Genomic DNA, 25,541 nt, shown 5'->3' with positions numbered 1-25,541 from the left:
GAGGAGAGATCCTAAGAAGACAATGCTGCCCTAATGGAGAACATGCCCTAAAACACAGTAATGAAGATGATGCCCTAAAACGCAGTCATGGAGAGGATGCCCTAGCTCAACGATGTCATGGAGAAGGCATGCCCGAGATCTTAATGCTGCCATGAGAAGGAAGAGTCTTGGACGTGCCCTAGCCGCAGTCAAGAAGGGCAGTAAAAGTGTAAGCCCTCAATGCAGCCAAGAAAAGGGTCTTCTGTCTAAGGGACCTTCAACGCTATCCAAGGAGCCCTAGAGGAAGCCCTAGCCGCAAAAATTAGGAGGACGTTTGCAGCCCTATGGACGCTGTTAAGAGGGATATGCCATGCCCTCATCCACTGTGCTAAAAGAATCAAGGATGCAGTCAAAGGAGGTTTTAACTTGTAAAAGACTTTGTTGTCATGAGGAAGCCCTACTGCCTAAACTGTTGATCTAAATCAAGGCAGCCCTAAACACTATCTTTAAAAGATGTTCTAGCCGCAGTAGGAGGAGAGTCCTAGCAGCCATTAAGGGAGAGGTATAGCTGCTGTGAAAGGAAGGTCTGATCACAGTCATAGGAGGCCTATTTCAGCAGTCAAAAGAACCTCAACCACAGCAAGAAAGAGACTGATCAGCGTGTACATTTGAGAGTTGTTTCAGGGCTCAAATTAAACGGTTGAACTGCTTGCTAGAAGGAGGTTTGAGTGAGCTCTTGCTGGAAAGGATATCAGCCACTCTATAGGTTGTCATAATCATGTTCTAAGGACTGTGGTATGCCACTGTAATAAGAAGTGAGCATAGACATAGTTCAGTCATTATTTAGGGCTTGAAGGCTACTCTGAATTGTAAAGGAAATGATATTTCCTTGGAGATCAATTGCAGTCAAATCTAGGCAGATTTTAAGAACTGTTAGGAGACTGCACCTTGGACTTGTTAAAGGAGTCTAGCTGCTCTGCTAAGCTGTAAGCCATAGCAAGCAGCTAAGACTGGTGAGTGCAATGGCATGATGGATGCAACATGATGGGTGCAGCTCAGTGATGGGAGCAGCACTGTGATGAGAGCAGCTCTATGATTGAGTGCAGCACAGTGACAAGTGCAGCATCATGATAAGGTGCAGCATGGTAATGAGGTCCAGCATGATGATTGAGTGCAACACAGTGAGGTGCAGCACAGTGATGGAGTCACCTTGGATCAGTGGAAGCAGTATGCCTTCTACTCAGCTCAGATCAGCTACCTCATATGTTATCTTCTTAGAGAAGATCTCAGCTCTTATCTAGATAAGTTAATATGTTGACTTCTGATGTATATGTACTATCTCTCTCTCTGTTGAACTATTAAAGAACATATAAGAAGAATTGATCAAGGGTTTCCCCACATTGGGGTTTGTCCCTGGCTAGCACCACATCTTGTGTCCTCTTGTCTTGGCTTGTCTTCTGCGATTTATGTTTATGTTCTATCTGCAGTTTACTTTAATGCTGATGTGATTGCTAATATGGAAAAGATATTGAGCTAGCTATGAAAATTGAAATAAATTGCTCTAAGCATAGAACATTCCTAAATTTAACACTGTCAAGTCGGCCTATATGAAGAGTCACGTCCACCCTTGAAGAAGCCTATTAGATATAAGCGGAACTCGTCCTCCATTTGGATAATTCATTCACTCATCTCTTATGCGAAGAAGACAGAAGAAAAAGGTCGAAGAAGTAAGTGCAAAGAAGAGAAGGATGAAGAAAGTCAAAGTGTTTGGGTCTCTCTACATTCTCTTGGGAATGCGAAGTTAGGGTTTCTGCATTGGGTTAGTCTGAGGTTCGATTTTTCAAGCAAGAGAGAAAGAAGGCAAGCGAAGGTCTCTTGGGGCATCTTACTAGCCCTAGGACTCAAGTAAAGGCAAGTGAGGTCAAGGGGAAGACAGTTAGAGGGAGATCGAAGTCTCCTAGAAGAGTAGCAGCAGTCGCTGGGGAGCAGAATTTCGGATCTACTAGGAGGTCGAAGATATTTCAGCAGGAGGCTGAGGAAGACTTGATCTTGAAGGGTATTTGTCTGAGTCTAGGTCATGGTATTCGTCAATTCAAGATCTGAAAGATAAGAAGAGATTTTCGGGTTTTCCACTCAAGAGGAGGGGTTTTGGCCCAGGTTTGCAGCCTATATACTATGTCATTGTTCTTACTATTTTGGTAGTTGTTTGATGTATTGAATATTGGAATAAGAAAGATCAAAGCTAATAAGTAAAAAGGTAACACAAAGAGTTATCAAGTTAAGAGAATTAACATATACATTGCCCTATTGAATTCTCAATATGGTATCTGAGCTTTGGTTCTCTAAGGGCATCATGAAGATCTCCTCTACAATGAAGAAGGTCATCAAAAAGATTGCAAGCCATCTCAAGAAAGGTATCAAGGAAGTATGGAGTCTCATATTCTCTTCAAAGAAGGTATCACTCAAAGAAAGGGATGAGTGACTCTTCTCAGCTCTCTCTAGGAAATTCCAAGATGACATCTGGGTGATTGATAGCGATGCATCAAGGCACATGACTAGTCACTCCCACCAATTGAAGACCTTGTCAAAAGGAAAATCCACATACTCTGTGGAACTTGGAGACAACAAAAGCTATCCAGTGAAAGGCACTGGATCATCATCTATAAGGCTCGAAGATGGAAGCAACATCCACCTCAACAACATTTTGTTTGTTCCAGGTTTGCACAAAAATCTACTTTCTATTTCAAGCTTAGAAGATAAAGGAGATAGAGTAGCCTTCATTGATGGTAAAGTAGTTGTATGGGCAAAAGGCTCAAGCATAGAACAAGCAAAAGTGATTGGTATCCGAGAAGGAAGGCTCTACAGGTTAATATCTCCCGTAAACCATGCCCTAGTTCACACTGAGATTAGTCCATGTGAACTTTGGCACCGAAGGTTTGGTCATCTACATTTCAAAATACTTCTGACTCTAAATTCCATAGTAGATGGAATACCAAATCTAAAGGAAGATCATGAAGGTGTCTGCAAAGGATGTGCATTGGGCAAGAATACCAAGAAACCATTTGGAAGCAGTGCTTCACAGTCAAAAGAGATTTGGGGATCTCATTCACTCTGATGTGTGTGGCCCTATGACTCCAAAATCACTTGGAGGACATCTTTATTATGTCACATTCATAGATGATCACTCAAGAAAGACTTGGGTTTACTTAATGAAAACTAAGGACGAATTATTTACTAAATTTCAAGAATTCAAAGTCGAAGTGGAGAACCTTACAGAAAGAAGAATCAAGATACTAGATCTAATAATGAAGGAGGAATATAAATCCAAAGAGATTATAGCATTCTGTAAGGAATCTGGGATTAAGAGGGAGCTGATAGTTCCATACAATCCCGAAAAAAATCGAGTTGTAGAAAGAATGAACAGATCCATTGAAGAAAATGTAAAAGCAATGATACACGATCAAGATCTACCTAAGTTTCTGTGGGTTGAGGCAACATAGACAGCAGTCTACATACAAAATCGATGTCCTCACAGATCTCTAGACAACAAAACTTCAGAAGAAGTGTTCACAAAGAAGAATCCATATGTCAATCATCTCTGAATCTTTGGATGTCATGTGTATATTCATATACCAAAGGACAAAAGAAAGAAGTTGGATCCTTCTAGTGTGAAAGGTATATTTGTTGGGTATAGTAACTCATCAAAAGCCTATAGAATCTATATGAAAGATGGGCGTCACATTGAAGTTAGTCGTGATGTCATATTTGATAAGAGCATAACATTCAAGAAATCAAAAGAACTTTAGTCGTGATGTCATATTTGATAAGAGCATAACATTCAAGAAATCAAAAGAACTTTCTATAGATTCTGATGACGAAGAACTTCCTATATTTGAGGAAGAAGTTGACAAAGAAGGAGAAGGATTTCACCATGAGGAAGAAGGACCTAGTGAACCTATTCAAACCGTGGTCATTCAAGAAACAAGGACAAGACCTAACTGGTTGAAGTCTACACTACTTGATGCAGAAGGTCACGAGGCAGTTGAAGGATCATTTAGATAAAGTAAAAGACCCAAGAGATATTTTGGGTATGCTGCATACATGACTAAATTAATAGACACTGAACCATCCACCTTTGAAGAGGTTGTATAACATTGAGAATGGAAAGATGCCATGAACGAAGAATATCAATCTATAATGAAGAATGGATTCTGGGAGATCATACCTAGGCTTGAAGACAAATATGTAGTTACTTCCAAATGGATACATAAGATCAAGCATGCAGCTGATGGAAGTATAGATAAGTATAAAGCAAGATTTGTGGCAAGAGACTTCTCTCAACTAGAAGGCATTAACTATGAAGAAACATTTGCTCCAACGGCAAGATATACAACGATTCGATCACTAGTCTCTCTGGCAACATTGATGGGATGGTACATCCACCAAATGGATGTCAAGACTGCGTTTCTAAATGGCACTATAGATGAAGAAGTCTACATAGAACAACCCTTGGGATTCGAAATCAAAGATAGAAAGGCATATGTTTGCAGATTAAAGAAAGCATTATATGGCCTCAAACAAGCACCAAGGGCATGGTATGCTAGAATGGATGCATACCTTCAGAGATTAGGTTGTTGAAGAATCTAGGGCAAGTGTAGTGTGATTCTTCGTTACTTGATAAAAAATTGTGGAGTATTTTTACTTTTCCTTCTTAGCTTATTCTTCTTCTTATTATTATTAGTGCATATGCGTGTACTTCATCAAACTGCTACCAAAACTTCGGTCTAGACTCTTCCTTGTACGTTGCACTAGAGGCTCCTTTTCTTGTCACTTGATCACCCTTCTTCTTCCTCGTTTTCTGCGCTGATTTCAGAGCTATGAATGCGTTGTATTGGAGTGGAGTATGACCCTTATATATAGGTGTTTTCTCCTTCTTTTAGGCCGACTAGATAACTTGTTTGTAGGCCGACTTGAGGACTGCTCTTATGCTTCGGATTTCTTCTTTCTGGGATGTCGTTGCTTGGAGGATGCTTGTGACTTTGCTTGGAGGTATTCTCTTGACCATAATACATATACATACAAGGTATAACATGCCCTTAAGGTCTTCAACTTATTCTTTTGACTATTTGACTCACCTATAGCACTTTAAATAGTGCTAGACCTATTTCAATGAGCAAGAAACTCATTGACATATATTATAAAATAATATTTCTTTTCTTGAATAAATACAAATATCAAAAGTACATTTATGAAGACCGAACCTAGTTACATTTCCTTCAACATAGGCTTCACAAAAAGTTCTGCTGACTCAACCCTCTATATTAAGGTTGTAAACAATGAACCTGCAATCATTCTTCTGTATGTAGATGATCTTCTCTTAACAGGTGTAGAAGGGCGAATTGAAGAATGTAAGAAGCAATTGGCAACAGAATTTGACATGAAGGATTCAAGGTGATGAAAATGCTTATCTCATAATTTGATGATGATGATGAGCATGATGGAAAGAGGGAGTTGTGAGAACCTCAATGACATTAAAAGTTCGATCGATGATCTTGTTGCCATATGAGAGAATGATGAAGTTTTGGAAGGTATAAATTCTCGAATGAATTGTTGATACAAAAAGGAAGAGCCTATGACATTGTAACTGGAAGAATAAGATAGTTGATTGGATAAAGGAAAGTGTATATCTCCCTAGTTGAGAGGGAGCTTGAAAAGAAGTGAACAACTTGATGAAAAGGCCATGAGGATGTTTGAAATCGGAGAATGGCTGAAGCAATACTAATGGTTATTCATGATTGATAAAGTTGTTTTTGGAAGAATTACTGAGGTTGAGTTTGGTGTTGCTGGAAAAGTTAAAGAAGTAAAGTTTCCGACTAGATGTGCTTGATATGATGATGACCTAAGCAACATCAGTGTATTTGAAGACCCTAGAGCTTTGTGTTAACTTGTATATATATTTGAAAATTCATTCCTAATTGGGATTGTGGTTGTACAGGTTAATCTCTCCATAAAAGGATTGAACATTTTGAAGCATGTTGGAACTGATGGACATATCTAATTTAGTTTATATGGAGAGATGAAGCTTCTTGGGGCGACAAGACACTTGGGAGGACATCTAGCCGGCCTATGATGATGTCTAGATCCCGAAGTAGGGAGGGTGGCGTTGGTCTTGGAGCTCCGACCTTGGATACACACCTAGATCCCTGGGTTGGTGTTAGAGCTAAAGCTTGATGGTACCTAGAGTGGCTAAAGCTTGGAACACACCTTAGTCCCACCCAATTAGATACCTTGGTCAAGTATCTAATCTATAGCACTGTGTGTGCTGTGACTCTTCATAGAGCACATCATTTTGAGATCTTCCATGTACCTATGTATATATGTAATTATGAATACCTCCCTAGTTAAGAGGGAGTGTTGAAGAATGTAACTAGTGTCAATCTTCATAATTGTATTTGAGTCAAGATGTAATATATTTTATTATAAAAGAAAATTATTTATTAGCATGGGTTTCATGCTTTATTATTTTATTTTTAGGTCAAAGCCTCCATTGTAGGCTTCTAGGGTTTATGTCAAGAGTCCTTGTCCATGTCATCATGTAATAGACCCTTCTTGGGCTTTGTCTATCAAGAAAGAAAAATTATTTTGATGAAAAATGAGTCATTTAGGCCTCCACCAAGTCGGCCTCAAGGAAGACAAGTTGGCCTAATTGGGAGCTAGAATCCACTATATAAAGGCAACAACTCGACCTCATTTGGAGCACAAGACAAGCAAGTTTGATCTACAGTAGCTGGAGAAGAAAAAGGAGAGTGAAATACCTAAGGAGAAGGAGAAAACCCTGGGCAATGTTACTTGGGAGCGGGAGCGGGGAGCGGGAGCGAAAACGGGAGCGGGAGCGGCCATTTTCAGAAGCTCCCGGTTTGGGAGCGAATCCGGGAGCGATTTTTTAAAAATATATATATATTTTATATTTTTTAATTTTTGATACATATATGTCAACAAAAACATGTAGAATGATGAAATAGACATAAAAAACATAAAAAAACATAAATTGATCATTGAACCATATCACATCAATCATCTAGAAATTATAATCGTCATCAACCATGTCCACAAGTTAGTAAAATACATATTACAACTGCAACATATTGAGTCTTATAAATCATGATTCATCAAATTCAATATTAAAGTTTCAACTTCAAGCTTTCAGAATTGAAAATTCAATAACATTTATCATCATTGATCACCAAAGTTGTACTTGTAAGCTAAGTTTAACCATTACAAGAAGTAATATCGAAGATATTTCTAAGTCCTAACTTCTAACTGTTAACAAGATATGAAATGTTAAAAATTTATAAAATGAAACATGAATAATGAGATGAAATGAAACAACTTTAGTCTTTCACAAAGCATCATATTCATAATTCACAATCATTACCAATGAGTTATAATTGCCAAGGCCCAACTTCAAACTTCAAATTTTCATTGTCACAGTGATATAATGTTTACAAAAAATATCATAATGATATGAAAGAGTCAAGAGTCAAGAGTCAAGGACTCAAAACTCAACAGTTATGAAAACTAAAGTCTAATAGAAACTAAAAAAGACAAGTAAACTGTAAATCTACATGTGGCCCTTGCCACGAGAGTCTCCAGGAGTATAAGCAGGTCGTGGTGGTCTTCTAGGAGTCTCCCGCACAGACCGACGACCAGAACTAGAACCTCCACGCGAGGGTGTAGATGGAGGTGGCGACAGCAAAGGAACAAGACTTGGACCTCGAGCACTGCTACTGGATGGTGGAGGTGGAGGTGGAGGTGGCATGGCTGCTGCTTCATTTTCATCCCTTACAAGTTCCTCTTCTAGTTCTTCAATATGTACAATGCCATCCTCCAAATTGTCGTCCTCTGGGTGATTGACCCAAATTTTATATGTGGGATCCTCATTAGCCCGATCACAGTAATGACTCAACAACCTCAAGTTGTAGTGCACATAAACCAAGCTTTCTGCTCGGTTTTCGTTGAGTCTGTTTCTTTTCACATTATGTATATAACTGTAGGTGCTCCAACACCTCTCTGCAGAAGAAGAATTTACAACCTGTGAAAGAACTTTTTTTGCCAATTTTGGCAAAAGTCCGTAGCCGCCATATGTTTCCCACCATGTGAGAGAATCAAATTTATCTTTGTCGTCCATTGCATGGAAGTTACCATACAAACCAGTGCCACTGAAGTATCTGCCTATTTCAAGGCGCACAGCTGCACATTCCTCCCTGTCAGGCACCAACTTTTCTAATGCTTCCAGATATCCTTTAGTTACCTCTTGATCTAAATGGGGTTTGGTCCTAACCCCACCCCCTACTGCAGGTTGGCCCAACCAAGATGTAGAGTAGTATTTTGGCGTAAGGATATACGCCAAGCAATGTAGTGGAAGGTTAAGCCTATTCCACCGTTCACACACACAATCATGAATCAGTTTGTACAAGTTGGGATCTCTATTATGAACAATGTCTTTTATTTCCCCCAACATGGTATCCATTTGCTCATACACCTCGCCAATCACTGGTTTGTCTGTATCTACAAACCGAATCATGTGATAAATTGGCTTGGTGAAATCCAATACCTGCCTCACAGTTGTCCAAAACTGCCCATCAAGAGCGGCCTCCTCCACCATTTCAAAACCTGCCATGTCAGCTACATTTGTAGCCCTTTCCTTTAACACCTGCCAATGTGGACTTGATACCATGCTAGCTAATGCCTCTCTTACCTTCAAAAGGCGCCTGAAGGTGAGGTAATAGCTACCAAATCTAGTCCTCGCAATCTTCAGCAACTCCAATCTCGAGTGACTGCGGAAAAGGCCATGGGTATTGCTATGATTTGTAATAAATTTTATCATTTGTTTTCCTTTCTTGTACAAATAACCAATCCATTGGTATTGTTCATTTTTGTTTTTGACAATATCATGCAACAGAAGGTTCAATGTGTGAACCAAACATCCAGACCAAAATATGTTCGGGTATTTATCCTCAATAATTGCTCCCGCTGCCTTACAATTAGGAGCATTATCAGTGATGACTTGGATGACATTGTATGGGCCAATACGCTCAATTGTTTCAAGTAATGCTTCTGAAATGTTGATGGCGTTCTTGAACTTGTCTGAGTAATCATGTGCAGCTAGAAAGATGGGACCACTAACAGACACAGCAAGAACACTTATCAATGGCTTGCCTTTTACATTTGTCCATCCATCAGATACAATGGACACCCCATTGTCAATCCAAGAACTTGTCATTTTATTCAAAGAATGTGATATTTTTGCTTTTTCATGATCAAGGCCAACAGTTCTTGCCTTGTCATACCCAGGGCTCTTGTATCCTTTAGGGGCATCATTTATGGCAGAAACCATTTCGTGCCAATAAGGTGAGTGTAGAACATTGAATGGTATCCCACATGCATAGAGGAACCTGTAAACTTTTGAATCCACATCATTCCTACACCCCTCATCAAGGAAATCTGATATGGTTCTACGCCTTAAAGATGATGACCCTGTGCCTCCATGTCCATATCCACTGCCTTGGGAGGATGCTGAAGGAGTTCTTTGTGATTGTGAGCTTGGTTCAAAGAAACCCCTTGATCTTTTTGTTCTGTATTGGGCTTCCTCCTCTTCCTTTATGTATTTGGCTCTATCTGTTGTTGACACCGCTGCACAAGTTTTGATTCCTATTTGTTTCTCTCCATCCCATGGCCTTTTCCCGCAGAGGTGTCTTCTAGCACGGGTGTATGAACCTGTGTAATCAGTGTTGCAATGGGGGCAATGAAATTTAGTGGTTCCACCCCCTCTCCCTGTTTCAGCCCTGTGAACATATTTCCACAATGGAGTTTGGTCTTGTTTAGTTTTTTGAGGGTCATGTTCACCCTCCTCCACCTCCTCCTCACTGGGGTTTTCACCCATTTGACTTTCTCCGGCTTCTTCATCCCCCTCTTCAGTTTGGGGCCCCCTCCGTTTCCTACTTTCCAGCACCATAATAACCATAAAAGGGACTAGGAAGAGGAAAATGCCAATAAATATCGCCAGGTCCATGGTGTTTGATGTTTGTAGGGTTTTGAGTCTTGAATCTGCAAATTAATTTAATTTATTAATTTAATTTAAATACATGATTTTTAAACAGTTAAACTCAAACAACTAAATTAAATCAACTAAATTAACTACCTAACCAGCTAAACTAACTAGATTACTAAGTTACTTACCTCTGCAGGCTCGCTCCTCGCTCCTTGGCACTTGCTCCTCGCTCCTCAGCACTTGCTCTTCGCTCCAATGCTCTTGCTCCAGCTCCAAACCTTGCTCAATGAAGTTATAATGAATGTTTTTTGGCCCATTGGCCTTATAAAACAAAACAAAAAATTCTAAATTTTTTAATTTTTTCGGGTCCGGCGGATTTTTTTTCCGCCGAACCGCTCCTGGCCCAGCTCGAATCGCTCCGGGAGCATGGGAGCGATCGCTCCCTGTGTCGCTCCCTAACAGACCAGGGAGCGCAGATTTTTTTAAGGGAGCGTGCTCCCAAGCCGCTCCCGCCCGGAGCGCGCTTCGGGAGCGGGTTCGAAGGGGGGGGGGCGCTCCCCCGCAACATGGACCCTGGGGAAGAAGGAGACACGTGTCAAGCGAAAGGAATCCAAATTTATTTCTCTTCTCCCACACGTGCGTGTTTTTGGATTGTTGCTGGAGGGCCGAAATTCTAGAAGCTAGGGGCTGAAATTCTGTGTTGTAGCTGGGTTGAAGCTGGTTGACAAGAAGAGAATACTGAAGTTTGCACAATCATCTTGGAAGGTTGACTTGGTGGAGTGAGAAAGGTCTTTTGGTCTAGTCAAAGGCCTTGGTTTGTCTCAATTTGATTTGAATCTACTAGTGGAAGAGTTTGACTGGGTTTACCCCTTCATAGGGGTTTTAACCCTGGCTTGTTGAAAAATGTAACTAGCTTCAGTCTTCGAAACACGTCAGCCAAAAAATTCTCTCATGTGACTTCTACCGAAAGACTATTTAATTCATTATGGATCACAGAAGCTTGAATACAGAAAATTTATTATTAAAGAAAATGACTTATTAAAGCATGGGTTTCATGCTTGGGTCAAAGCCTCCATTAAAGGCTTCTAGGTTTTGTCTTGAGTCATTAGAGTCATTGTCATTTTTATTAAACCCTTCTTGGGCTTTTGTATCATGTAAAAAGAATTATTTTTAGTCAAAAAGGTGATTTGTCACCTCCACACCAAGTCGGCCCTATCCCCATGAAGTCGGCCTACATTAGGGCAATTAGACCCAGTAGAAAGGCTATAAAAGAAGAGGCAATTTGAGCTATTTGATACACTCACTCAACAAGCTCAATCTATAAGAAAGAGAATCAGAAAAAGAGTATGAAGAAGCTAGAGAAGGACGAAATTTGTTGGGAAGACCTAAATTGAGTTTTTGGGCTATCTCTCACATGTGCGAAGATTCTGGGCAGTTGCTGGGGCCGAAAATCTGTGTCTACTGCAGGTCTGAAATTCTGTTGTTGCGGGTCAAAGTTCTCTTACTGGGGGTCGAGGATCTGCTGCTGGGGGGCCGAAATTCTGGACTGAAGCTGCTACTGGGAAGCTATCACTTGGAGTATTCTATCAAGATCATCTGTTGCAGGGAAGGGTTGACTTGGTGGTTGGAGGAGGTCTTTGTCTAGGTCTAAGAAGTCTGGAAGTGTCTCATCTTGATTTGAATCTACTGAAGGAAGAGTTCTTGACTGGGTTTTCCCCTTATAGGGTTTTTCCCTGGCTGAGTGCCTACATCTTGTGTCTCTTTTTCTTGTGATCTTCATATACATATAATTTGGTAATTTCTTGATGAAAGATAAACAAATTAAGAAGTAAAAGAAGCCAACATAATTCACAAGTAATTATCAAGAAAGAGGAATCAAACCCTAATTCACATAAGCATTGATTTCTCAACATGGAATTAGAGCTAAGGTCGAAGAAGGTTGGAGATCACTTTGTTGGCTTGATAGTATAAGTTACTCCCTCTATGGAAAGTTACTTGAAGATGGGATTCAATATCATAAGAATTGCAGGAAGTTGGATTGGAAGGATCATCTACAACCTATCTAGGAGAGTCAAGAGTGAAGGATTCTTGGCTGCACTTACAGGTACCCTTGATGATGACAATGCATGGATCATTGATAGTGGAGCATCAAGACATATGACGGGAGAAAGTGGACAACTTCATACTCTATCAAAGGAACCATCATCTCATGTAGTGGAGCTAGGAGACAACAATAGTTATGCAGTCAAGGGCCTTGGATCTACATCATTAAAGCTGGAAAGTGGAGCAAAGCTACACCTCAACAATATACTCTATGTTCCAGGTTTGAAAAAGAATTTACTTTCAATTTTTTGTTTAGAAGATCAAGGAGATAGGGTTGCCTTTGTAGATGGTAAAGTTTTGGTTTGGTTAAAGGATTCAAGTATTGAAAAAGCAAAAGTTATTGGAGTTCGTGAAGGAAGGCTATATAGAGTTATAACACCATCTCCTCAAGCCCTAGTTCACATGGAGATCAATCCTATCGAATTATGGCATAGAAGATATGGGCATATTCATTACAAGATAATACCCTCACTTAGTCAAATGGTAAAGGGCATCCCTAACATCAAGGAAGATCATGAAGGAGTATGTAAGGGATGTGCTTTAGGAAAGAATACAAGGAAACCTTTTACAAGTAGTGACACAAGGTCTAAGGAAATATTAGACCTCATTCATTCTGATGTGTGTGGACCAATGTCTAACAAATCTCTTGGAGGCCATCTTTATTATGTGACCTTCATTGATGATCATTCTAGAAATACATGGCTCTATCTTCTCAAGACAAAGGACAAAGTATTTGAAAAGTTCAAGGAAAGATATGAAGTGGAGACCTTAACTGAAAGAATGTTGGGTCCCTATAATACTAGTGATTACCCCATTACTATTGTAGTTATACCCCTTATTTATATTGTTGTGCCCCTATTACCCCCATATTGTTATTTCTGTGCCCCATAGAATCCCTCTATTGTTATTTTTGTGGCTTTATATTATTATTGTTAGGTCGGCTGGATTATATTGTGACTCCTTAGACTCCTATATATAGAAAGGAGGTTTTGTCATTTGTATCATCCAAGAATTGTTCATTTATGTAATGTAAAGGAGGTTGCCCCCTCGAAGAGGCTGAATTCTAAGGCGTTGATCTATCTTTTCTATCTTTTCTTGAGCTGGTTTCATAACATTTGGTATCAGAGCTTTGGATTCTAGGGTTTCGCTGCTCCAAACAGGTCATCGTGGCATTTTCGCTATAATTTTTTTTCTGTGACGTTTCAGAAGTCGCAAAAAAAACCCATTTGAGAAGAAATCGCGCTGAACCTTGGGTCCGAATTTCAGAGCTTTTCGCGCGATATTTGCGGAGATATGATCTGAGGAAGTTGGTCTTTTTGCAGACTCCTGAATTACATTCAAAACAGGTGACCTGGGGAAAATCGTCATAACTTTCTCTCTGGGATCGGATTGAAATTTCGTAAGAAGGTACAGAAAGAGGACGGACTGTAGTTTCTTGTGGATGTGTTTCAGATTCAAAGGTTGAAACAGTGACTCGTGGCACGTCGTACAAGTTCGCTCTACTGAACCAGTCTAAAAACAAGTCACTGTGGGAGATTTCACATAACTCTTCCTTGGAGAATCCAATTTGGCTCAGACTTGTGGCATTGGAAAGAGGACGCAGAAGGCTACTACAGGTAGCAATTTCAGAACTGGATGATCCGAAATTACAGAGATACATCAGATTCAATATCAGGCTTCTATAAAGTGAAAAAAGGTGTGTAGTTTTTTTTTAATTTTTGTGTAAGCTTGGTTTAACGGAATTCAAAGGGCATAGTAAAGCATTATTATCGGTAACTGATGCCCCGAGGAAAGAAAATGCAAACACCTAGTAAGGAACCTGAAAGCTCTAGCATGACTCATGAAGAAGAGGAAGAAATGCTACATGATATATCAAAATTACAAGAACAAGTGCAACAAATGTCACGCTCACAAAAGCTAACAGAAGCTAAGATAAGTGGCGTGGAATCTAAGATAAATGGCATGGAATCTAAGATAAATGGCGTGGAATCTAAGATAAAGGGCATGGAAGCTAAGATGGATGATTCGAAGACAGATTTGAAGAGAGACATGGCAGATTTGAAGATAGATATGAAGACAGACATGGAAGAATTGAAGAAGTTGCTACAAGAAAGGGTCACTAATGGTGAAAAGGTAGTAAAGGAAACTCATGATGAGAACAAAAGAAATGTTAATCATGATTCCATAGATGCTAATGTTGGATCGAAGAATCACCATATTCCAAAAATCGATATGAGGAAGTTTGATGGCAAGGATCCCGCCACATGGATATTACAGATGGAGCAATTCTTCGATCTCAATAATGTGCAAAACACACAAAAGGTACGTATGGCAACTGTATATTTGGAACCAAATCAGTTTGTATGGTATCAATGGCTTTGCTCTCGTAAACAATTTATCACTTGGGCAATTTTTACGGAAGAATTGATAGCACATTATGAGGATACAAAAAGCAACACTTTTTTTAGCCAATTGATAAGTCTCAAACAAAAGGGTTCAGTAATGGAGCACATTGAGGAGTTCCAAAAATTGAACATAAGGGTAAAAGATATTCCAGAGGAGCATAGGATTGATGTGTTCATAGGGTCTTTAAAGGATAATATCCAACATGATGTTCGCCTTTGGGAACCTGATTCATTAGAGAAGGCATTCAGGTTAGCAAGAAAAATGGAAAGCAAAATTATGGCAACCAGGAAGCATACCACTCACAACTATAAAGACGGAAGTGTTGTTGCCCCTAGTCTTCCACAACCTATAAGGTTGACACCACAACAATTGGAAGAAAAAAGAGCAAAAGGGCTTTGTTACAGTTGTGATAGCAAATACACTAAAGGTCATAAGTGTGCTGAGAAGAAATTATTCTACATAGATTGTGAAGAGGAAGAAGAAAAGGAGCAAGAAAGGTCAAAAGAAGAAGATATACTCCAGGAACAAAGCCTAGATGAAGAACAAATAAATCCGACCATATCTTGTAATGCATTGGCGGGAATTACCACTCCTCAAACCATCAAGATAGAAGGACAAATCAAGAAGAAAAAGGTAATAGTGTTGATTGATTCAGGAAGCACCCACAATTTTATTCATTGTAGGGTAGCAAAAGAATTGAATTGCTTCCTATATCCAGCACCAGAGTGTCAAGTGATGATTGCAAATGGAGGAACAATAAATTGCTCTGGAAAGTGCCATAATATCAAGCTATCCATGGGAGAATATGTATTGACTAGCCCAATGCTTTCCATTCCAATGGGAGGTGCTGATGTTGTACTAGGAGTCCAATGGCTACAATCCTTGGGTACAATAGCTTTTAATTTTCAAGAACTTTTCATCAAATTTTCTACGGAAGGAAAGGAAGTTGAATTAAGGGGTATTGCAGGGAAACCAGGAAAGATAATCAGCTCTAATGGTATGACAAAGCTTCTAAAAAAGGAGCAAAGAGGTGTAATTGCACAATTATGTTCGCTAGATGTTTCCACATTGGAATCATCTATTTCTCCAGATCTCCAAAAAGTCCTGGACAATCATTCCAAGGTATTTGAGACTCCCAAAGGTCTCCCACCTATGCGTGATCATGATCATGCTATTCATCTGATTCCAGGAAGTGTTCCTCCAAACATCAGGCCGTACAGATATCCCTATGTCCAAAAAAGTGAAATTGAACGTATGGTTGCAGAAATGCTAGAGGCTGGTATAATTCAACCGAGTCAAAGTTCTTTCTCAGCTCCAGTAGTATTGGTGCACAAGAAGGATGGATCATGGCGCATGTGTCCGGATTATAGGGAGCTCAACAAGCTCACTATTAAAGATAAGTTCCCCATTCCTGTCATTGATGAATTACTGGATGAATTGCATGGATCAATTTACTTCACCAAGTTGGATCTTCGTTCGGGATATCATCAAATCAGAATGAAGATTGAAGACATTCCGAAAACGGCATTTAGAACTCATGAGGGTCATTATGAATTTTTGGTCATGCCTTTTGGCCTTACCAATGCACCTTCAACATTTCAAGGTTTGATGAATTCAATTTTCAAACCATTCCTTAGAAAATTTGTGTTAGTATTTTTTGATGATATACTAATCTACAGCAAGTCTTGGAAGGATCATGTTGAACATGTTGACAGGGTGCTACAACTATTGGAGGAGAAACAATTATATGCAAAAAGATCCAAATGTTTCTTTGGAGTCCAGGAGGTGGAATATTTGGGTCATATTGTATCTCATGAAGGAGTTAAGGTAGACCCTAGCAAAATTAAAGCCATTAAGGAATGGAAAATCCCCACATCCATAAAGCATCTGCGAGGATTTCTTGGGTTGACAGGGTATTATCGCAAGTTTGTTAAGAATTATGGGAGAATAGCAGCACCTCTAACAACATTATTGAAGAAAGATTCATTTTCATGGACTCCGGAAGCAACAAAGGCCTTTGAACATCTTAAAGAGGCAATGTGCCAAGCACCGGTCTTAGCTACACCGGACTTCACAAAAACCTTTATTGTGGAATGTGATGCTTCAGGAAATGGAATTGGTGCTGTTCTAATGCAAGATGAAAGACCCATTGCTTTTGAAAGTCGTCCAATCAAGGGAAAGTTTTTAAGCAAAGCTATTTATGAGAAGGAAATGTTGGCAATACTCCATGCACTTAAGAAATGGCGACCCTACCTAATGGGAAGACACTTCAAGGTAAAAACGGATCATGATAGCCTTAAATACTTTTTAGAACAAAGATTATCCTCTGAAGAGCAACAAAAGTGGGTCACAAAGATGTTGGGTTATGACTTTGAAATCATCTACAAAAAAGGGAAGCAAAATGTGGTGGCAGATGCACTCTCAAGAAAGGATGAGGATGTGGAAGCATTGTTGTGTGCCATTTCTATTATCCAACCAGATTGGATAAACGAAGCAAGGGAGGAATGGAAGAATGACGAAGAAGTGTGGGCACTTATTCGAAAGCTACAACAAGATTCCAGTACTTCTGATACATTTAGCTGGCAAAATGATTCGTTATGGTACAAAGATCGCTTATACCTCTGTAAGAATTCCCAGCTAAAACAAAAGATTCTTATGGAATTGCACACTTCTCCCTTAGGAGGGCACTCAGGATTTTTAAAAACTTACCACAGGGTTAAGAAGGAATTTTTTTGGGATGGCCTTAAATCAGATATTCAAAAGTTTGTGGCGGAATGTTTGGTTTGCCAACAAAATAAAGTTGAAACAATTAAGACACCGGGTCTATTACAACCTTTATCCATTCCAAGCCAACGTTGGGAGGAGGTTTCAATGGATTTTATCACAGGTTTACCCAAGTCTGAGGGAAAGAGTGTCATCATGGTGGTAGTTGACAGACTTACCAAGTATGCACACTTTTGTGCATTATCACATCCATTTAAAGCCAGTACAGTTTCTACTGCATTTATGGAAACAGTTCAAAAGCTACATGGAAACCCAAAGATTATTGTAAGTGACAGAGATCCCATTTTCACTGGAAATTTTTGGACAGAATTATTTTCTTGTCTTGGTACTCAGTTAGCTCATAGCTCATCTTATCATCCTCAATCTGATGGGCAAACTGAGATAGTAAACAAATGTTTGGAAGGATATCTTCGTTGCTTTGTATCTGATAAACAGACACAATGGGTCAAATGGTTGCCTCTGGCTGAATGGTGGTATAACACTTCCTTCCATACAGCAACAAAAATGACCCCATTTATGGCACTTTATGGGTATCAACCACCATCCATCACATCATATTTAAGAGAAAATTCTAAGGTTCAGGCAGTGGAACATCACATCGAACATCAACAACAAGTCCTCCAACTCTTAAAGGATAACCTCGTGTTGGCACAAAATAGAATGAAACAACAGGCAGATCAACATCGCAGTGAAAGAAGTTTTGATGTAGGTGATTGGGTATTCCTACGGCTACAACCATATAAGCAAATGTCCCTAAAGCAAGCTAAGAAGGATAATAAATTATCACCAAAGTATTATGGTCCGTACAAGGTGTTGCAAAAGATTGGTACTATGGCATACAAATTGGAGCTTCCTGCAGCTTCTCGATTGCACCCAGTTTTCCATGTTTCATGTTTAAAGAAGGTTATAGGTGACAAGCTCCCAATTCAAACAATATTGCCAGAACTTGACGAGGAAGGAAAAATTATATTGGAACCGGAAGCAGTCACAGAAACAAGAACTCGACAGCTACGAAATCGATCAATTTCAGAGTATCTTATCAAGTGGAAGAACTTATCCGCTGAAGATTCCACATGGGAGGATGAGAATTTTATGCAGAAGTATCCAGAACTACTCAAGCGTTGAGGACAACACTTTTTTGAAGGAGAGGGGCATGTTGGGTCCCTATAATACTAGTGATTACCCCATTACTATTGTAGTTATACCCCTTATTTATATTGTTGTGCCCCTATTACCCCCATATTGTTATTTCTGTGCCCCATAGAATCCCTCTATTGTTATTTTTGTGGCTTTATATTATTATTGTTAGGTCAGCTGGATTATATTGTGACTCCTTAGACTCCTATATATAGAAAGGAGGTTTTGTCATTTGTATCATCCAAGAATTGTTCATTTATGTAATGTAAAGGAGGTTGCCCCCTCGAAGAGGCTGAATTCTAAGGCGTTGATCTATCTTTTCTTGCGCTGGTTTCATAACAAAGAAAGATAAAAACTTTGAGATCCGTCAATGGTGGGGAATACACTTCAAAAGAACTAATTGCATATTGTAAAGAAGCAAGTATTAAGAGGGAGCTCATTGTTCCCTACAATCTCGAGCAGAATGGAGTTGTAGAAAGAAAAAATAGAACAATTGAAGAATGTATACGAACCATGATATTTGATCAAGATCTACCAAAGTTTCTATGGGGAGAAGCAACAATGACAACAATATATATACAAAATAGAAGTCCTCATAGAATCCTTGATAATATGACACCGGAAGAAGCATTCACAGGGAAGAAGCCATTTGTAGATTGCTACCCACCATTTTGTCATTAAACCCTTGGCCAAAGGAAAGTTGGAGATGTTCGGGGAGCGACTTGGAATTCGTGCAGAATACTTTCTTCTGTAAGAGGAGTTTTCAATAGTCTATCTCAGATCATCTTCTACTAGGTTGCAACCTATGTTGCACAGGTTCTCGTCTCCAAGTACCGGATTCAAGTATGGGTGTTTTTGAGAAGAACCCATAAGAACCGAGTTCTTCTATGAAGAACTGGGTTCTCCATTAAAAAAAATTGGGTTCTTTTGTCTTGACGGGTACGGAGAACCCCGATGATGGGTACTTGGAACCCCAAAATCGGGTTCTTTGGGGTTCATTTTAGTTTTTATTTTTAAATTTTTAATTAATTTAATGGGCTTCCCCTAATATTCCAGGTAGCTAGTTCTTCATCTTGCGAGAGGAATTGGAGTACTTATGCCTTTATCCATTCAGTAAAGAGAAATAGGTTGGGCTCAAAGAAGGCAAAGAACTTAGTGTACATTCATAGCACACTTCGTCTCATATCTCGAAAAGACCCTGGGTACAAGGAGGGTCCTTTCAAGAGATGGGACCAATACACAGATGATGCTATGTGTGTGGACGAGGAGATACAACCAGATGGCCTTATTGAGTTACCTCCAATTGCTATGGATGAACATGAGCCTCAAGATGAGAGTGATTCCTACCTAGAGAGCATGCTAACTAAATATCTGAGTGATGCTGATGACATGGCTTGAGGAAGCCATTGTTCACTATTAGCTATTTTTATTTTAGTATTTTAAAATTTCCTAGTTCATGTTTGGAGATGCCTTAAGGCAAATTTTGAATGTAGTATGACAATGGACATATATCATGATTCTTATTAATATGTGAACTCCAATTTGCACTTGATATCAAACTAGAAATTTTGAAATTTCAATGTGAATGTTGAATGTTCAATGATGTGCATGTTTAAATCTTTAAAGTTTAAAACATAAATATTTTAGTTTTCTTGTTTAAAGTTGAAAAATATACAAATTCATATATATTATAATTTATAAAATATAATATTTATATATTATATATATAAATTACCCCCGAAGAACCCACGCACCCTGTTTCAAAAAATGGTGTACCCGTACCCGTCCCTGTCCCCGAACCCCAAATTTCCTGGCAACATAGGTTGCAACAGATATGGCAAATCTGAGCACCTTCTGTTATAACTTATAACAGCATTACACAAATGCAGACAGCATTAAATTCCATCGTACATACAGCAGTGATATACAAATGAGGATGCAACACAGCAACAAATCAGTAATTTTAGTATTCCAGCACTGAGGGTGCATGAATGCATGCATGTGCCAGCTATAGATAGAATAGGGTAAGTTTATCCTTAGTCTTCAGTTTAGAGATAAGGTAGGTTCTAGTTTACTTTTAGCAGTCTTTCTAAATAGTAAATTTGTTTCTTTATATATTAGATAGGACACATCCTCTTCGGAGCACACTCTCTTGCATGCAGATCCCAAGATCTAAACAATAGATCTATTTTGGGAAACCCTAGGTGTCCCCTCTCAATTCTATGGAAGAAAGGATTAGTGTACAGATCTGTATTAGAGAGTTTCAGTTTTATTTATTCCACAGAAAACTCTCGCGAGCAAATTTTCCTGTAGCAGTTTTTTATTTAGCAATAATGGAAAAGCAGTAACATAAATTCTTGACAGTGATCTATGTGTTCTGCTGTATGTTTTCTAACTGTGTGCTTATAGATTATAGAGAGATTCAGATTGCAGTTTTTATTAGCAGACTTTTTAATTTTCTGTAGGAGCAGAATCTGTTTATCATTTGTTAGAAAATTTTATCAGCTATTGGATTTATTCAGTTTGTTAATTTAACATTGTGAAAAAACAAATAATAATTGAACCAAAAGCAAAAAAAGCAACAAATAAATGCACTTGGCATAAATTCCATAATAAATTGGCCTGATAACTTGGAGGATTAACCAGAAGCAAGCTAGCAAATGAAATAACTGTGTTAGGACTAAACGTTTTTCTATCTTCACCAACATACTAAAGGAAACCAAAGAAGGAACAAAAAGCCATGGAATATAGATGTCTTCTTTGAAATGTTCTCTTGCTTGTGCATGGTGAAAACTTAAAAACATAACATTTGGAGAGACTCGACCTCAACATCCAAATCAGCATAAACATTGCATATGCGACGAATATCTTCCCATTGATTATCGTTCATATCTTTAACTATCTTTGCTACACGATCACGAAGTGGGTCAGCACTTGCTCTTGAATATTCCACAGCATCAACCCAGAAACCCTCCTGCAAACAAAATCAAGGATATGAAATCAAAGGTCAACATATTCCAAGGAACCATTTACTACTATTACCATAACGATGTGTTGTAACTCATAGGTATTAGGAACTGTTGCAATAACATAATAGAAAAATCTAAAGAAAAAGAAAAGATAAATGCAAGTAAATAAGATAGACACGCTCTCATATTTAGTGGACAATGACTGTTACAACACTAGTTTGAGGTTTAAAAAAGACGGGATAATGGGCATAAAATATGTGTGATAACTACGATCATTAATGACAATTAAGTTGAAAAAAAAGGCAATATATTGAGGCTAGAGAACAGCTCCTTTATAGGGTAAGTCAACTCATGTGACAAAAAAATGGAGTGTTGGCCTCACATTAGGAGACAAAACAAAGTTGAGGGGTAAAACCTAGCCAAACAAAACAAATGTTAAGCAGGCCAACCTAGGGTGTTCCCCATCTGTCATACTGCTAATTTGGCCACTCTTATACCAGATTGCACTTAGACACATGCCATTTCATACCTTCTTTGCAGTTACAAATCTGATTTCGGAACCTCTTAAGGAATTTTATGTGCAAGTTTTCCATGTTTCGAGATGCACCCGTATCTTTCCTTGAATCAACTTGAAGCACACTCGAACCAATAGCAAAATGAGATCACTTACAGGACCCATGCAGAATAACAGGATCAAGACACTTGTACATTTCCAATCAAGACCCCAACCAGCCTTAAACATCATTTTCTAGTAGAAATTGAGGTTTGAGGTTGGACAGGATTATCTTGGCACACCTTCAAGGAAGCTAGGAGAAAGTGTGAGTCTTTGATCTATGGGAGACCCTTCACATTGCTGCAAGTAGCAGATTTTGCATGCCTAGGGTTGTTTGGAGCCTTCCATCATGGCTCCCTTATGCCTATAGTTGAATCCCTTTGTAAGAGATTGTAGTTGATAAAGATCAAGACAGGAAGGAACCCAGGTTCAAATGACAATGTCATTGATATAACCTCAAAGGGGGCATATATGGGGTTAAATGTATATGGGAAACTCCTCCAAATACTCCAATACATTCATACATCCAAATCACATTCTCAATGATGACTACATGATCTCTATATATACCTAATACCTATTCACCATTGCACATGTGGCCCCTTTATTATTAGACTGACCCTATTACATATATATTTACACATTACATGTACATTTAACCCCATATATGCCCCCCTTTGGAGTTATATCATATACATTTAATGCCATATATGCCCACCCTTTGGAGTTATATTATATACATGTAATGCCACATATGCCCCCCTGGGGTCATAGCAGATATCTTCAACATAAGCAGATATATTTATGATTCTATGTGTTTTAACCTCTTTGATTTATTAATGAATGCAGATCTCTCTTCCCCACAGTGCAAACCCTGCCCTGCCATCCCCACAATTTGGTGTTATGTGTTTAATGTAAATTAAAATATTCTTACTTTACATTTGTCTAATGGATTTCATAAAGTTGTGTTTCTGGTTATGCGAAGGTTTATTATGTAAGTTGAGTTTGAATTATAGACCAGGGTTCTCAAAAGAAAGAGTAAAGGTATTGGTTGTTTGCATATATGCAGATCTTTGAAGAGTTCCAATGCTGTGTTCAATACACAAATCAGAAGACTTGGAAACTATCTACATGTATTTTCCATTCTTTACCCTAATCTTTCTATGCTTGCATTAATCTCTAAAGTCGAAAGAAGATTGTTGTATGTTCTTCCTTTGTCAACGAAGTGACAACCCTTTGTTGAGGGATCTAAGTAGCTCAAACCAAAGTTCCATAACACAAATGGTAACTCAACTATGGAAGAATTATTTTGTCTTTGGCTGGTGTTTTCCAGAATGCCTTTTGTCCTCCTGGTTGTGATTTTTGCCTGGTAATCACAAGTAGTTAACAACATTTAGATATCCCAATCATCAAAATTTGTCTTTGTTTTTTCTTCTTTTTGGAAAGTGCTCTGTTGTGACCATGTACTATAGTCTGTACAGCAATGTTGCACAACTCATACTTGGCTGGCATATCACTCACCGACTTGGGAACAAAGTCGACAAATAGAAAAAAACTAACATCTCATTTTTTTGCCTAACAGATAAATCGACCGAGTATGGTCAAGTATGGCGAGTGGTGAGTATGGTTGAGCATGGCGAGTATGGCTGAGTATGGCTGAGTGGCAAGTTTGTGGGCCGAGTATGGCCGAGTCACTCATTTTGTAGTAGACTCGGCCCACTCGCCAAGTCATGCTACACTAGTATATAGTATCAAGCATGCACATCTTGAGTTCAAATAGTCCACAATGCACTCACTGGGGACCACATGTTGTTGTTGGTCAAAGTGCAATCAAACCACCTCTAGTTCATCCAGCCATTTCCTTCAGAAGAGATTGGATTCACTAGGACTTAATGTGAAAATTCCTTGAACTGCGGCAACTTTATATTATTCTCCTAACTTCACCATTTATTTGTCTTCTATAATTATTGTTACGGCAAATAACGAATAAACCACAGTGCAATTCTTCACAAATAAAAATACGTTGTGGAAATAAAAATGTGAAATTGAGAAATAGATGCACACGCACACAATAAAATAGACACTATTGTTTCTGCACAATCATCTCCGGAAAAACCCCCAAGGGGAAATCGGCGCAGCAGATGAGGGTTTATTTTATAATGTAGCAATTTAAGAAAATTATTACAACTGGTTGCCCAATAGACAAACCTCCGGCAATCAACTGGCAAAATACACTCTAGATCCAAGATCTCCTCTGCAAATCAATTCGGCCTCTTCTGGCCTGCTCGCACCCCACACTAACAACTCGCACTGCTCCCTGAAGTACGCACTGTTGGCTCTGGGTAATTCGCACAGCCCTGAAAATGCTTCCAACTGGGACGTCTAGCCTCCCTCTGCCTCTGGAATGAATTCGCTTTGCCTTCCTGACACTCTTCCGACCTCCGACAATTGAATCGAACCTCTTTCGACTACTCGATTGGGGTTTCTAGCTAACTCACATTGCACAAATCAGCGTCTTCTGTAAACAATTCGGCCTCCTCTTTTCCTTCCTCTTAGACACTGGAAACTGAGTGAAATATCCTTTGGATCTCTACTCCCAAATCTTTGTTGCTCCCTCTCTCTGATGCCCTTCTCTCTGGGCTCGAACTGCGTCCTCATTGAATACTACAAATTGGGTGAGTCGAACTGCCTTTCTCACAACCGACCACACTGATGCTATCGCCAAGCCCTTTGACCTGCTCTTATAATCTCTCATTAGAGTCTCAATGGCCATGATTAAATCTCCATCGACAGCTAAGACCAATTAGACTTCATCAATAGAAGTCACTAGGGCAATCTCGAACATCCTTAATTAGTTAACTTTAATTTAACACTTTTTCCTAAGTTAGACTTAGGAAATATTTTAATTGTGGCAAATTAATTTGATTAAGGTGTTTCCCAAGCTTATCTCGTGAAAGCTTTTATGGGTTTTGAAGATCTCGTGTTCCTTAGCCTCTTAGCATCATCTGAGACTAGAACACCTGTCTGATAATACCATATCCATCAAAAACTAACACTCCCTCTTAGCGAGGAAGGTGTTTTCCACTATACCCATATGTTCTCTGAAGTAAATGAACTTGGCTCTCCCTAGAGCCTTCATGAGTATATCAACCACTTGTTGGTCTGTGGGAACATGTTGTAGTCGAACTACTCCACGCTACACACAATCTCTGATGAACTGGTATCGTATGTCGATATGCTTCGACCTATCATGAAACACTGGATTCTTAGAGAGCCTAATGCAACTTTGATTATCGCAGTAGATATTGGTCGCCTCCATCTTCTGACTGAACAAACTCACTAGCAGCTTTTGAAGCCAAATAGCTTTGCATGTAGCCATGTTAGCTGCCATGTACTTTGCCTTTGCAAAGCTCAGAGCCATGGACTTCTACTTCCTAGTGCACCAAGGCACGACTCTTGATCCAACACTGAAGCAACACCCAGAGGTGCTTTTCCTATCCATTGAACTGCCTGCCCAATCTGCATTTGTATAACCACATAACCTGACACCATCACCTCA

The 25,541-nt window shown here is 39.2% G+C and overlaps 1 protein-coding gene across 1 annotated transcript in view; it reads right to left on the bottom strand.

Annotated features, from left to right (window-relative positions):
* PGR7 (proton gradient regulation 7) overlaps window positions 1-25,541 on the bottom strand; it is a 137,872-nt gene that overhangs the window by 4,723 nt on the left and 107,608 nt on the right. Inside the window, exon 3 of the mRNA XM_089453306.1 lies at window positions 21,285-21,434. Within this exon, the coding sequence (XP_089309432.1) occupies window positions 21,285-21,434 (150 nt within the window). The remainder of the gene's footprint in view (window positions 1-21,284; window positions 21,435-25,541) is intronic.

The sequence above is a fragment of the Pinus tabuliformis genome, chromosome X, assembly GCF_031772625.1.
Source record: "Pinus tabuliformis cultivar Carrire ecotype Pingquan chromosome X, CPIR1, whole genome shotgun sequence".
Classification (NCBI taxonomy): Eukaryota; Viridiplantae; Streptophyta; class Pinopsida; order Pinales; family Pinaceae; genus Pinus; species Pinus tabuliformis.
Note: the sequence above shows the minus strand (reverse complement) of the source record. Positions and strands in the feature narration are given on the sequence as shown.